Source organism: Podarcis liolepis, assembly GCF_965112155.1.
Source record: "Podarcis liolepis genome assembly, chromosome: 6".
Taxonomy (NCBI): domain Eukaryota; kingdom Metazoa; phylum Chordata; class Lepidosauria; order Squamata; family Lacertidae; genus Podarcis; species Podarcis liolepis.
In genome coordinates, this window is record NC_139559.1 from 80,020,261 (window position 1) to 80,035,106 (window position 14,846).

The window sequence follows — 14,846 nt, forward strand, 5'->3', positions numbered from 1 at the left end:
CGCAGCGGCCGCCATCTTGTTGGCGGTTGGCGGAGCTCGGCTCGGCAGCGTTCTCCCCGAGAGGCTTCCGCTCGCCTCGTCGCCGCTGCGGCCTTTGCTCGGCCGACCGCTGTTTCGGTGTGGCGGGAGTCGCCATGGCCAACAACTGCCCCGTCGTGGGCGCCGGGAACTGCCACCAACAGCAGCAGCAACACCAGCAGCAGTCGCCTCAGCAGCAGCCGGGAGGCCAACAGCAGCAGCAGCCGCCTCTCCCGCTCCCGCAGGCCGGCGCCGTTTTGTCGCCTCCGCTGCCGCTGCAGAGCGCGGGGCCCAAGCCGGCGGCCTCGGGGAAGCAGGGCAACGTGCTGCCCCTGTGGGGGAACGAGAAGACCATGAACCTGAACCCCATGATCCTCACCAACATCCTCTCCTCGCCCTACTTCAAGGTGCAGCTTTACGAGCTCAAGACCTACCACGAGGTGGTCGACGAAATCTACTTCAAGGTGAGCCGGGAACCGGGAAGGAACTAGGTCCTTTCGGAGGAAGCCGGCGAGATTTTGGTTTTCAAATCCTTTGGGTCGCTCATCACCGCGTGGCCGAGCAGGGCTCATCTGGCCTGGGCCCAAAAACATAAGGCTCTTCGCAGCTGTCTCTTCCACAATCCAATCCCATACTATTTTTAATAATAATGAATATTTTATTGCAGTCTCGCCATCAAAATGGGAGATGTTGACCTATTTCTTCCCACGGTCGTCAGAGAGAAGGCTATGTAGTTGTAACGTGGCTACTTTTTTCTTTGGGAAATGGCTATGCAATTCTTTGTCTCAATCCAAACTCCAGATCTCGATCTTTCTCTATCTCTCTTCCCACCCCCCAATATCTTACCAGTCAGACTTGTATGTTGGTTGAATTTAGAAACTTATTGCCAGCGCTGCGTGTGTGTGAAAACTGGCAATTGCACTGGGCAGCATGTTCACGTCCTCTCCTATCCAGAGATCTAAAACAGGCGGTTGAGGAATTCAGCAGGAGGTAACCAGCACGCTGCATTCTCTGTTACGTTGGCTTTATACCAACATAACACTGTCCTGCTAATCTTAATGCTAATAGGTTAAAATTTGAGGCCTACTAGTTGATTTTGGCTGTCTTAAAATGGAATTCTAATATGCTGTGTATTTTAGATGCTGTGAGTAAAAGCTGTTTAGTTTGATCTGTGTGACCCTGCTTTCAGTCATTCTTATGGCTGCTAACAGTCTTTTATTTATTAAATCGGGGTTCTGTAACCTGGAAGATTAAGACTGCCATTTATTTTCTATGAATCAATTTAAGCTTTGAAACGTTACTGTTCAGGTGTGAGCCTGAATTGCGGAGCTAAACACGATGGGAAACCTGTGGCCTTTCAGGTGTTTTTGGAGTCGATAAACATATGGAGAGCCACAACTTCCCCATCCTTCACCCAGAACCTAGCCCACCACTTAGATATCTTAAAATTACCTAAATTCACAGTGGAGTAATGTCATTTGGGACCAACCAGATTGTCACAAAAGGGGGCTGGGGGGTAAACAGTTCAAAAATGGGGCTAATGATGTAGCCATTTATTATTCTCCAACCACACCCCTTTTGTGTATCATAACTGATTAACAGTTCTGAAGAACTCAAAAGTACCACATGCTTATGACATTTTGGGTAGTCTCAATAAAAGTACTATCCAACTAGATTTTGGTGGGGGGTTTTCTTACAGACAGATATAGCTACCGTTGCCTTTTAAATTCACTTATTTTTCTGTACTTTCTGGTCCTTTTCAAATAACTTTGGTATGGGACTTGAGGGAATACAGGAGGAAGGACTTGAACTCTCCATAGGTTACATTGTTTCTCCTGAATCACTTAGCGTACTTTGTTATAGAAGAATTTGATATGCTCAAGACTTTTCGGGGGGAGCACAAGCAGAAATCAAGTGGGCTGTTAGATTGGGCTATTGAATTTAAATTAATTGAACTCATAGATAAGTGTGTTTATGTTCCAAGTTTTTCTCCACTTCTGTTCTCTTAATCCATATCTCCATAACATCAAATATAGGGAAATCAGATCTATCTGCATTTTCCAGGCGGCATTACAACCTTCGGTTAATTTCATTGGCTTTTTCTCTTGCTGATCATTCAGTGGTTATAGTGTGGCATAGTGTGACTCTTTTTACCACTTAATTTAAAAGCATCAAAACCTCATTCTTTTTAACTAGCAAATGATTTATTTCTAGAGATTGTAGTGTCCATCTACATTTAAATTGCCTCACTTTCAAAAAATGCTACCTTAAGCAAAATATTGATTATTGATTCTTTAATTTCTATACCACTTAATATACAGTGGTACCTTGGTTTACAAACTTAATGTGTTCCAGAAGTCCGTTCTTAAACCGAGGTGTGCTTTCCCTAATGAGGCCTCCCGCCACCGGTGCCCTTCCAAAGATTACCAAAATGTAAGATATACTTGCCAAAAATGTCAGTTATATCTGATATGCTGGTTACCTTGGTTGTTAAGAGCGTGGTGCTGAAAACACCAAAGTCAAGGATTTGATCCTCATATGGGTGCATATTCCTGCATCACATGGGGTTGGACTAGATGATCCATGGGGATCCTTTCAACTCTTGATTCTAATATTTTATTTTACAATGTCTATTATTTGATTAAGATTTGCTTTCCTCATTTTTTCCTTCCTTTGTTTTTTTTCATACTGCCTCCTTTACCCCCAAGGTTAACTTAAAGCAACATTTTCAGATAACATGTTTCATTCATGCTTAAATTAAAACATAGGAAACATGGGGAAAGCTATTAAGTTTCTGTAATTTGTCAGTCAAAATTGTCTTACATATGTAAATCATGTATATTGGAAATACTTCAAATAAATAACAACAAGTTGAAACAGTTTTCATATGAAGTGTAGAGCAATCATGTTTACTCAAATGTATGCTCTTTATTACACTGAGATTTACAAGCTTCTTAGCATGGATAAAATTGCAACCTTGGAGATGGTTTCAATGTAATGTGAAACCATGCTGTACTGTGAACAAACAGTGGTGAGCCTTAGAATCATACTCTCTGTCCTCTCCAAACTTTTAATCATTTTTCAGTTGAATATGTGCACAGAGCAAAATGGCACCTGTAACACTGAAGTGGGAGCCCTTCCCACTGTGAAGATAGCATAGAAAACCTGGACTAGATTGAGAAGAGCACGCACTGTACAATAATTTCATGCCTGGAACTCGGTATAGAGATGGGGTGGTGAAGAGCCACAACATGTTCTCTTCCCATGTATCTTGGAGCAAATCATGCTTTATTATTATTATTATTATTATTATTATTATTATTATTATTATTATTATTATTATTATTATTATTCATATCCCATCTATCTGGCTGGGTTTCCCCAGCCACTCTGGGTGGCTCCCAATAGAATATTAGAAACATGATAAAATATCAAACATTAAAAACTTCCCTAAACAGGGTTGCCTTCAGATGTACAGTCATACCTCGGGTTGAAGTAGCTTCAGGTTAAGTATTTTCGGGTTGCGCCTCTCGGTGACCCAGAAGTAACGGAGCGCGTTACTTCCAGGTTTCGCCGCATGCGCAAACGCTCAAAATGACGTCGTGCGCGGAAGCGGCAAGACGCGCAGTCGCGTGTTACATTCTACTCAGGATGCAAATAGGGCTCTGGAACAGATCCAGAGGTACCACTGTATTCTAAAAGTCAGATAGTTGTTTATTTCCTGATAGAAGGGCGTTCCCAGGGCGTGCACCACTACCGAGAAGGCCCTCTGCCTGGTTCCTTGTAACCTCACTTCTCACAGTGAGGGAACTGCCAGAAGGCCCTTAGAGGTGGACCTTAGTGTCTGGGCTTAACGATGGGGACAGAGACGCTCCTTCAGGTATACTGGGCCGAGGCCGTTTAGGGCTTTAAAAGTCAGCACCAACACTTTGAATTGTGCTCGGAAACGTACAGCTTGGGAAGAAGCTATATTGTAATGCTTATAGGCTTTGATGGTCATGGTCCACACAAGAGTCAGTTCTTCAACAAATGAACTCAAAAGTCCCTTTAGGTAATGGCAGGGGCCCATTAATAGCTGATGATTATTGTGTATATTGGCAGGAGCCCCTAATTTCTGACCTTTCTGAAGAATGGCTTGTTGTCTTTTACAAAGACTTTGAAAATAGTCAGATGTTTTTCAAGTTTGGTGCAATAAGAACAAGCTTCAGAAAGCCTCTGAAGTTTAAAATGACATCAATGACAAAATATTCCTCCCCTTGTCATAGGCACACATTAGTGTAGAGCCAAATTTTAGCTGGTTACTAGGACCAGCCAAAATTTGTGGACCCCTAGCAAACAGAACTACTTTCTCCATTCCTTGGTTTCTTGCCTAAGTCACCACTACTTTGCACAACCATACACTTGCCATTTATTATTCATGATTAGAATTTACAAATACTTAATATAGAATACCAAAGTGATGGACATAAGATAAACAAAATTAAATGCATAATAACTGAGCTAGTATAATTTTCTTGAAATAGAAAATGAAACGTAGGTAAGATATTAATAATTGAATAGCTGAGCACTTTGTAGAGAAAGATAGAGGGCGTAAAGTAGAAAAGTGATAACCAGGTGACATCACTGCATGATTTGTCTGAAGAACAGACTATTGTCTCCTGGAGCCTCTAGCCTATCAAAATTTACCAATCATCTCATAGGCCATAATAATAAGTATTAGTTGCAGTGCTATATTTGTATTCTGAAAATGTAAAAGCCAGATTGACAGTCAAATCCTGCATGTTTATTTAAAAGCAAGTCAAAAATATTTGACAGAGCTTATTCACAAATAATTGTGCATATGAGAAATGACCTTAGTTTTAAATAGATATTAACAAGTACACCTCTAGCTCATTTTGTATTGGACTTGGGGTTGAGGAATGATTTGTCCTTACTATTTGCTGAGGGCGGGGGCAATAGGAATGGGTGTGTCGATGACACACTGTGCTTAGTACAGTCTGAGTTAAAATGTAAATCTAAAATGATGATGGGTTGATTAATTGCTTTATTGTTTTCAGGTTACACATGTTGAGCCTTGGGAGAAAGGCAGCAGAAAAACAGCAGGCCAGACAGGGATGTGCGGAGGGGTAAGTAGAAGTACGTGCCTTCTGAAGTTTTTTATATGGTAGCTAATCATTTCAAAAATGCAACACTGAACTCAGCAGAAAATTTAGTGTCGTAAGCTCTTATCAAGTTAATTGATAGATTATGCCACTAAAGCCTTAACTGACTGGTCATTGTGGGCATATTTTTTTGAAGTTAGCATGACTGATTTGCTACTTGTAATAGGGAACGAAAAAGAAAATGTTGGATTCTAAACAATGCAAGACAAGTGCATATTATTGAATTGTTACATCATAAAATGTTCACAAATAGTTCAAAAATAATTCCCAAGTAAAGTTTTGAACTTCAAAAAATATTATATATAAACCATGCTAAATCTGCTTAACTTTCACGCCTCACAATTATTTCATTCACTTGAAATTCTTTGGTTATTATTTTAAAAAAATTAAGATTCAGATCTCAATCAGCTTAGGCCATTGGGAAGTTTCCACGCATTCCTGGTTCGATAGTTGGAAGTGGAGACTAAATCCAATCATACCTCCTCCAAAAATATTGTAGGCCTAATGTCTGGATGGGGCTCTTCAGCTTCAGGAAATGTTAGCGCAGTCACCCACTGCTCAGCAACTTCTAAGTGAATCAGATGACCTTCCTTAAGTGTTGAGCTTACAAACTTGCAGGAAAAAAACCATTAATGTTATATGTACTGAAGTGAAAAGTACCGTATTTTTTGCACCACAACACTCACTTTTTCCCTCCTAAAAAGTAAGGGGAAATGTGTGTGCGTGTTATGGAGGGAATGCCTACGGGTGGCATGCCTACGGATTTTCCTCCTCTAAAAACGTGCATGTTATGGTCGAGTGCGTGTTATAGAGCGAAAAATACGGTATTTATCTTCAGTGTCTTACTCTCTAGTGTAACATGAGTTGTATTTCTCTTCCTCCTAATCTCTAAAGGTGCGTGGTGTTGGAACTGGAGGTATAGTGTCTACAGCCTTTTGCCTCCTGTACAAGCTATTTACCCTGAAGCTTACCCGTAAGCAAGTGATGGGGTTGATAACTCATACGGACTCCCCCTTTATTAGGGCCCTTGGATTCATGTATATTAGGTAAGTAGCCATATACTTAACTGTCAGCTAACTTTGTTGCAAAAAATGTTATTAAATTTACACAGTCTCTTTGTACTTCAAGGTACACACAGCCTCCAACTGATTTATGGGACTGGTTTGAATCCTTTCTTGATGATGAGGAGGTATGTCAACAAGGGTAATAATTTACTTTCTTTTCTTTCTGAAATCTTAAGTAAAGTAACTTTGAGATGAACTTCTGTATGTTGGAAAACAGTTTTTAACCATGTGAAAAGTAAAACCTTTCTCATCTTTAATGGTTTGCAAACTTGCAATGAACAGAGACTACGGGACATTCTTACACCCTTAAAATAAGTTGGAATTGAATATATCACCAACCTAACTGCTTGGGGGCAAATGGAATGCATACTTGGAAAGATAACTACAGTATGGGACAATATCTCTATCTTTTAACCAAGTATGAAACCTGAAAAATCAGGTGGGTGTTTGTTTGTTTACGTGAAAGTAAATGGACAATGACAAAGGAGAATTGAATGGGGCATCTGCAGTCCAACAGCATGTGAACACAGCTACAGTCTGTAGTTGCTTTCTAAAATTTTCAATTGATAGCAGTGCCACTGAACTAGCAAATTGCTTTTAACCTCTTAACTTTCAAATAGTGATAATAAGGCCATACAGAAACTGCTGAAAGGGGTAATTTCCTCCAGTGCACATGTGCTATTTTTAGTGTGGATTCTCTTTTCAGCAGCATTTTTACCACAAATCAATCTGCTTCTCAGATTTCAGCCTTTGTCCTAAGTATATTTTATGTTCTAGGAACTATTGAATTTTGCCTCTAGAAGTAGTCATTGATGAGTCATACTAATACCTTGCAGTGTAGTTTGCTAGTTACTGCCACAGTAAATGTTTAGATCCCATGCAAAAAAAGACCTTTAGGGATCCAGTACACAATCGTAATGTCTCGCTTAGACTACGCAGTGCTCTTTTTAAGGTTACATGAATATTTTATGCTTGTAGTTTTTGCTCTAATGGCATATATTTTGACTTCCCATAATCTAGTAATACAGAATGGCATTCTTGGTTCCTGTTCATTAACTGCTTTATGATCACTTTGGCCTCTTTTTCATGTAACTAATTAAAACTGTAGTAACACAGAAATATCATTTCTACATATTAACATTTCTCTCAGTTTGCCACTGTTGAAGATGTGAAAGCATTCAGCGTTGTGTCTCTGGATGTATCTAGCTAAATGTTGTTAGTGCTTTGACTTTTTCACTGATGCTCTTATTTTTGTATGTACCACTTCGGGTACTACATTTAAGCCAGTGTTTTATTTTCTTCTTTAGATCTCTGTGCAGCAGTTTTGTTTGGAAATACTGTATATCTGAACACTTAAATGTGTGTGAGTGCAAGCAATTTTACATTGAGATTTTCTCTTCCTGTTTTAGATAACAAATCTCACTTTCCTTGTGTGCTTGCACTATAGGTTTGGGCCTGACAATAGCTGACTAACATGTCCTGAGCTGTGAGAGGGCATAGCAAGAAGGCCTTCATGCGGTAATGACCCTTTTCCGAGACAATGGTCATCATGGATTATGCGTTTCCAATTATTTGTTCCTTTATTTATTTTTTTGCATAACTCTAAATTAGAAACCTCACTGCTTCATGGCAGTTGGTTTGCTATTGCTTCCGATTTAGGCAGGGTCCATTTTCTACTACAACTTTTTCTGGTCATTTTTAGACAGGAAATAGCCATCCTCAATTGTTCAGTTGTGACCACAATCCTCAAAAATGAGAATTAATGTCAAGCAAGTTACGATCCATTTTGTGGCATAACAGTAAAAGATGGTAGCATACAAGCCAGCTGTGTAAGCAAATGTTACACTAATCTGTTGAGACATGAGCCCTTTACTATTTGGCTGCAGGATTGGTATGCACCTGCATGCATATGCATTAAGTCCAACACCCACTCTATAACATAGGGCCAAATGCAAAGGTACAAGAGTTGAAGTTCTTAGGCAACTTATTTACCAGCAAAAACAGCTAAGCCGTCATATTTGAGACTTGAAAGATGGCAATCAGTATAGTAGCATTTGTTCTAAAGGAAATTCTAGATGGTTTCTTACATTCAGAATTTGTGTTCTGTTTTGTGTTTGTTTTTTGAAGGACCTTGATGTGAAAGCAGGTGGCGGCTGTGTCATGACCATTGGAGAAATGCTGCGATCTTTTCTAACTAAGCTGGAATGGTTTTCTACGTTATTTCCAAGGATTCCTGTACCAGTACAAAAGAACATTGATCAACAAATTAAAGCCAGGCCTAGAAAAATCAAGGATGGCAAGGAGGGAGTAGAAGAAGTAGACAGGCATGCGGAACGTAGACGTTCAAGGTTATACATTAACTTTACAAAATAAGTTACTTAATTTAGACATTCTCATCCTATAGTTTCACATAATCAAAACTTTTTGTAGTTATGTTTGCAGTGTGGTCTTCTAAATGAGTAATAGCATTTATGTAGTACTTTAGATAGCTTCCCATACACTATCTCAATAATCCTTACAATTCCTCTATAGGAATGGTGGTAGCAGATGAGCTACGCTATGTTTTGTTTAACTTAGTGTATATGGCTAAAGTAAGAGTCTGCTGGCACAAGTACATAGCCTTTTATCTAGGGTGGGTTGATTCTAGTCATGTATAGTTTTCCTTCTTTACCAGATAGGTATGGTTCACGTGTGTTTTAAAATTATGAGGTGCAAATGCATACATGGAACAAGGCATCATTTAATGTTTATTATCCAGAATATCCACTTTTGCTTGGCTGGAGCTAGCGTTCACCTAGGCCAATAGTATTTGCAAGAATCCTAGCAACCATCAAATGCTAGGTAGTCTACCTGAAACTATCCAGTGGTCTATCAACAGACCATGGTGTACAGTTTGACTACTACTACTGTATACTAACACCAGCTGTAGAGCACTTTATCAGTATTTATGCAGACCTCTAAAAAATATTGAATGATTTGGTACACTTGATAAGTACAGGGAAATAGAATGAGAGGGTATACAGTTAAGTACAATGTGAAAGTTTGCTGAAACTCTTGTTGGGAAAATTCAATTTCTTAAGCATTTCTTTTCATGTAGGTCTCCAAGAAGGTCCTTGAGCCCCAGGAGGTCACCTAGAAGATCAAGAAGCAGAAGTCGTCATCGTGAAGGCCGTGGGTCATCCAGTTTTGATAGAGAATTGGAACGGGAGAGGGAGAGACAAAGACTAGAGCGAGAAGCTAAGGAGAGGGAGAGGCGAAGATCTCGAAGTTCTGATCGGGCATTGGAGCGAAGACGAAGTAGAAGCCGAGAGAGGCACAGAAGTCGAAGTCGTGATCGAAAAGGAGACAGGAGAGACAGAGAGAGGGAGAGGGAGAAAGAAAACGAACGTAGTAGAAGGAAGGAGCGTGACTATGAGAAAGAGAGAGGTGTTGAAAGGGAAAGAGAGCGCTCTAGGGAGAGAGATCGTTCTAGAGAAAAATCAAAGGACAGAAAAAGCAAGAGTGAAATTGATGAGAGGAGACATAAAGATGAAAAAGATGAAAGGAAACATAGGGATGATAAAAGAGATTCCAAGAAAGAAAGGAAGCATAGCAGGAGCCGGAGTAGGGACCGGAAGCATAGGAGCAGAAGTGTGAGTAGGAATGCTGGCAAGCACAGTAGAAGCAGGAGTAAAGAGAAGTCAAGTAAACACAAAAGTGAAAGCAAAGAGAAATCAAATAAGCGAAGCAGAAGTGGAAGCAGAGGAAGAACTGATAGTGCTGAAAAGTCCCGAAAACGAGACCTTAGTCCCACTAAAGAGAGATCACGAAAACGTAGCAAAAGTAAAGAACGTTCCCATAAACACGATCACAGTGATAAGGACCACTCAGACAAACATGATCATCAGAGGAGCCAAAGTACAGAACGAGAGAATCAAGAAAAACAATCTAAAAACAAAGATGAGACTGTATGAATGTTCAGAAGTGGATCACATTGAATCCTATAAATGTTTTGAAATCTTGCTTATTTTTTCTTACAGTTGAAATTGTGCAGTAGTTGATAAGCACTCTTCTTCAACCTCCCTCTAGGCTGCAGATTGTCATTTCCTATTTTGAGTAGGGAAGTGCCTTTGTAATCCCATTAAATGCGTTGACTATTTCCAGCCCATTTGTTTAGTTAAATTCATGATGCGAATCTGTTTGTGCATTTTTTTAATTGTTCAAATGTTTCCAAAATGTACAATCTGTACATACGTCCTGAAACTGTTCTAATCCTTTTGGCATGGTTTGCCATGTTGGTTAAATTTGTATACGGCAATAAAACTGCCACTAATTCTACTTTGTTTTATAGATGTGGAATTATGGTTTCTATCTTTGACTTAGCATGGCTGTGCTTTGCATAATAGTATGGCAGAAGCTCTTAAGGATGGATCTTGACCGTGTATTATATCTAAAATATTTATGTGCATTGAACATCCATGAAGGTTGCAGTTCTAGAACTTGTGTCCATTTGTACCTCTTGTCCTGGGAAAGCATTTAAAATACATTTTATTTGTGAAACTAAAGAAAGTGTTGCATTTAGAGTAGGCTTTTCAAGGAGGTAGCAATTTAAGGCAGGGGTTTAGGCTTTCCTAAGGTTTATGTTGTAGTCAGTGCTACCTCATAGGAACACTGTTAAGATTTATAAGCCTATCTACCATCTCTACATAGACTTTCTGGCTAGCTTTTATTGCTCATGTAAATATTATTTTACTATGATATCCCCAGGGTTTTCATTAAAACTGTTGTGCCACTGCCCTGTGCTTTATGAAGCAACCATAGACTAACAAAGGTGAAAGTGGCTGAATCAGGGAGGAGACAGGAAGATGAAAAATAAGGTCAAGCAGCAAACTTCAATTTCAAGCTTCCAAATAATTTTTTATAAATGAAAAGTAAAGCATCTTCATAGTGTTTTTTTAAAATGCATAATGTGTCTTTTCTTTTTTTTTTTTACAAAGACTGTGGTCATTGCTTGAGATGAAGAATTTCTCTCATGCAACAGAAAAACTAGATAATTTTTTTCAAACACTGATTACTTGTGAGATAATGTCAAAATGCAGTATTGAAAGAGAATTCATATCACAACAGTTCATTTCTGTTTGGTAGACTTGTTCTAGTGACCTGTATAAGAAATATAAAATCTCTGGAATAAAGACTGGATTAATTTATTTGTGGCTATCCCCACTTGTTCATTGCCAGCTGCAAAAAATCATTTTGGGCTTATTACTTATTATTATTAAAAACACCAGTTCGTTGTGTAACAAGCAGGTTGCCCATCATATCAATGGAATGATAGAACTATTTGGCAGGCCGGCTTCCCAATTGTGAGTACAGTGGTACCTTGGTTCTCGAACTTAATCCGTTTTGGGAGTTCATTCGGCTCCCGAAACCATTAGAAAACCAAGGCACAGCTTCCAGTTGGCTGCAGGAGCTTCCTGCACTCAATCGGAAACCATGGAAGCCGCATCAGATGTTCGGCTTCCAAAAAACGTTTGCAAACCGGAAAACACACTTCCGGGTTTGCGGCGTTCGGGAGCTGATTTGTTTGACAGCTAAGCCGTTTGGGAACCATGGTACAATTTTTAAAAACTGCCTATTTATCTCTGGGCTTCATTTTACCCTTTCATCTCACTAATAATTACCAAGCTGTTGGATCATAAAGCTTAATGGTGAAAATAAGTTGCCCCTCCTCCAAAACATAAAAGAGAAAACCTGTATCCTGAACATGTTGTGGTAGCATTTGTGGTGGCATTTGTCTTAGAGCTGGCAGTTTGTCTCATGTATTATGAAAAGGCTGTCAGTAATGGCTCCCCATAAGAGAAGGGATATCAGCCTTGTGTTGTGGCAATCCCACAGAGGGTAGAAAGCTGGAATATAGAAAGCTCCTGTCTCCAAGACTGATGATGAGCCATCCTGATCTAATAGGTGCTGCAGGAGTCAATACAAATAATGGGAGCCAGTTGTGATGGTAGAGTGACAAGAGGTTCTGCTTGGTAGCGAACAAGGAGGTTGCATTAGCTGTATCAGTCTCAAGGATGGACATGGTAGCCAGAGTGGTATATTAGCCAAGGAACTGAAAGCCACAACAATAGTACAGTGGTGCCTCGCAAGACGAAATTAATCCGTTCCGCAAGTCTCTTCGTCTTGCGGTTTTTTCGTCTTGCGAAGCACGGCTATTAGCGGCTTAACGGCTTTAGCGGCTATTAACGGCTTAGCGGCTTTAAGAAAAAGGAAACAAACTCGAAAGACGTTTCGTCTTGCGAAGCAAGCCCATAGGGAAATTCGTCTTGCGAAGCGACTCAAAAAACGCAAAACCCTTTCGTCTAGCAAGTTTTTCGTCTTGCGAGGCATTCGTCTTGCGGGGCACCACTGTATTAAATCTCAGTCCAAACACAAAACTGACTGAAATAATACTCTGATAAATCTTACCTGCTTGGTTCATTCTCTCTTTTCCTGTAGTACCTGGTAGTGTTCTGAACTTCGCTTTCCTCTATAAATCACTGGAATATTATTCAAAATGTTTAAACACAACAATTTAGACTTGAGTGACTTTATTTTTAAAACTTTGTATCATTTTCATCAATCCTACATGGGTAAAATGTAGTTTCCCAGCATTTTAATTTGTAAAATGAGAAGTGCTGGGACTTGATTCCCTTGAGGACCATGCAACCTTCCTGATGATGGGGGGCAGGGATGAAGGGGGACTATTTTGACTCCTGAAGATCTTCAGGAAAATGCATAGGATGATGGTAATATTAGTTGACTAGAAACACTTGTATTGAAAATACATTTGCAGCTTGAGCCTTGACATAAGGTAGCTTTTGACATCTACCAATATTTAGATTGGTAATTACCTCTTGTTGAGATTGTGTAAATCAGTGTTTACTTCATGGTCAGGGTTGAAAAACTTGTGTAAGTTTGAGAACAAATTCCTCTAGAAACAAAAGTGATTGGTGTTTTGTTGCTGCTGCTGCTTATTTCCTTAAATGGCTGAAAATTGCTTTCTTGTTCCACTAATGAAGGCCTTGCTATAATCTAAGTGACACCGTTGGATACAACCCAAACTTTATTGACTATTATATATTTCTTTGCAAAAGGTATGGAAAATAAAACAGTGCAATTTGGCCTCTGATAAAATTGATTTTTAAAAAAAAGAAAATCCCAAAAGATATTTAAAAGAATTTTCAGCTTGGGTAAAATATATTGATTTATTAGAAGAGGAATTTGATGCATTCACTTACCCATTCCTACTGAACTTCCGGAGCATGTCACTAGAAAATGAAATGCAAAATTACATATATATACAGCTAGAAAGAGTCATTGAACGGTGCTTTCCAAAGAGGATTTCACAATGTAACTTAGAAAAAAGCATAACCAATTTGTTTTAATTTAAAGTGATGGTTTTAACTTGAAAATTCAAAAATGCAATGAATCGGAGTTTGACTAAGATTCAGTCAATAAACATGCTTCTAAATGGGTAGAATTGCAACAATAGCTGTTTTCAGAATAAATGCCAATATTACATTACCTGTATGGAGAATGATTAGCAATTTCCCCACAAATCTGAATAATTCAGATTGGCAAGCACATGTCTGGACTGAGGGGAGGGGATCATTGACAAGCTGCTATAGGTATTTTCTAGAAATACTCCACTAGCCACTGCAGTATCGGCAGCTCTATTGTGTTTATAGGTAGCTACACAGAAACCATAATCCATGCAAAAACGAGAGTCTTGCAGGACCCTAAAGTAGAATACATTTATTTTGGCATAAGCTTTTATGGATGAGTTGATTTCATCAGATGCAACAGTGGCTAAGATGAATAGAATGGAATCATGCCCACACACCTTCAGGTAGAGACAGTTGCCATGCCACCATAACCCATCACCAAAACTGGCTGACAATGGCATGGAGATTTCATGTGATAAGAGCTCTGGGCAACAGCCACCAAGTGTAGACTGTTTCAAGGAGTTTCCACAGTTTTAATTTTCTTCACTTCCACTATCTTTGAGGCCCAGCTTCTGTCCCCTTTTGCCATTACTGCCAAAGGCCCACAAGTCATTACCTGAATATATCTTCTTAGGACAAAATGCAGGTTTTGATCCCTCGCTATCAGTTACAGGTGACACCACAACTGTATAGACATCGCCACAGGGTATCTCGGTAATATCGCAATAAGTCAGGTCTGTGTTTGGTGTACAGGTGAAATTTCCTTTTGAGCCATAAAGATCTGTACTATAGTTGACTGAACCTTTGGATGTCCGCCAGTATATTCGTATGCCATTGTTGCCCAGTCTATATAGCTTAACCCCAGAAGGGCAGCAAGCACCTAAAGGAGGAAAACAACCAAGAACACTGAATTCAGTTTGCTCATTCCTATTGGGGGATAGACGAGAAAGTGGTCAGATTTATTTTTTTATCAATTGAAATGGAGAAAATTTTCAGAATGTCCTAATAAAGTACTGTAGGTTCTCTCAAAGTGTAAGCTTTCAGGAGTTGTCTAGGACAGTAAGGGATGTGGGTGGCGCTGTGGGTTAAACCACAGAGCCTAGGACTTGCTAAACAGAAGGTCAGCGGCTCGAATC

The 14,846-nt window shown here is 39.6% G+C and overlaps 2 protein-coding genes across 6 annotated transcripts in view; one reads left to right on the top strand and one right to left on the bottom strand.

Annotated features, from left to right (window-relative positions):
* On the top strand, window positions 1–11,430 carry PRPF38B (pre-mRNA processing factor 38B). Of its 4 annotated transcripts, none has more exons than XM_083511122.1 (6): window positions 1–482; window positions 5,076–5,144; window positions 6,075–6,226; window positions 6,309–6,369; window positions 8,372–8,592; window positions 9,342–11,430. In XM_083511122.1, the coding sequence occupies exons 1-6, from the start codon at window positions 135–137 to the stop codon at window positions 10,195–10,197; spliced, it is 1,707 nt and encodes a 568-aa protein (XP_083367248.1). In that variant the 5' UTR covers window positions 1–134; the 3' UTR covers window positions 10,198–11,430. The 4 variants fall into 4 exon arrangements, with proteins under 4 accessions (XP_083367248.1, XP_083367249.1, XP_083367250.1 ...); XM_083511123.1 differs by having other exon boundaries at window positions 12–1,326; window positions 1,380–5,144; XM_083511124.1 differs by having other exon boundaries at window positions 12–482; window positions 6,309–6,383.
* Window positions 11,152–14,846, bottom strand: part of FNDC7 (fibronectin type III domain containing 7) — a 21,612-nt gene continuing 17,917 nt past the window's right edge. For both annotated transcript variants that reach the window (XM_083511029.1, XM_083511031.1), the window contains 3 exons: window positions 14,327–14,590; window positions 13,504–13,533; window positions 11,152–12,762 (listed from right to left, as the gene is read on the bottom strand). In XM_083511029.1, coding sequence (XP_083367155.1) covers window positions 12,701–12,762; window positions 13,504–13,533; window positions 14,327–14,590 — 356 coding nt within the window. In that variant the 3' untranslated portion in view covers window positions 11,152–12,700. The remainder of the gene's footprint in view (window positions 12,763–13,503; window positions 13,534–14,326; window positions 14,591–14,846) is intronic.

Coding starts and splice junctions, on each gene's coding strand:
- PRPF38B (XM_083511122.1), top strand. CDS start 135: ATGGCCAACAACTGCCCCGTCGTGGGCGCCGGGAACTGCCACCAACAG. Junction 6,227..6,308: donor CTTGGATTCATGTATATTAG/GTAAGTAGCCAT, acceptor TTGTACTTCAAG/GTACACACAGCCTCCAACTG. Junction 8,593..9,341: donor GCGGAACGTAGACGTTCAAG/GTTATACATTAA, acceptor CTTTTCATGTAG/GTCTCCAAGAAGGTCCTTGA.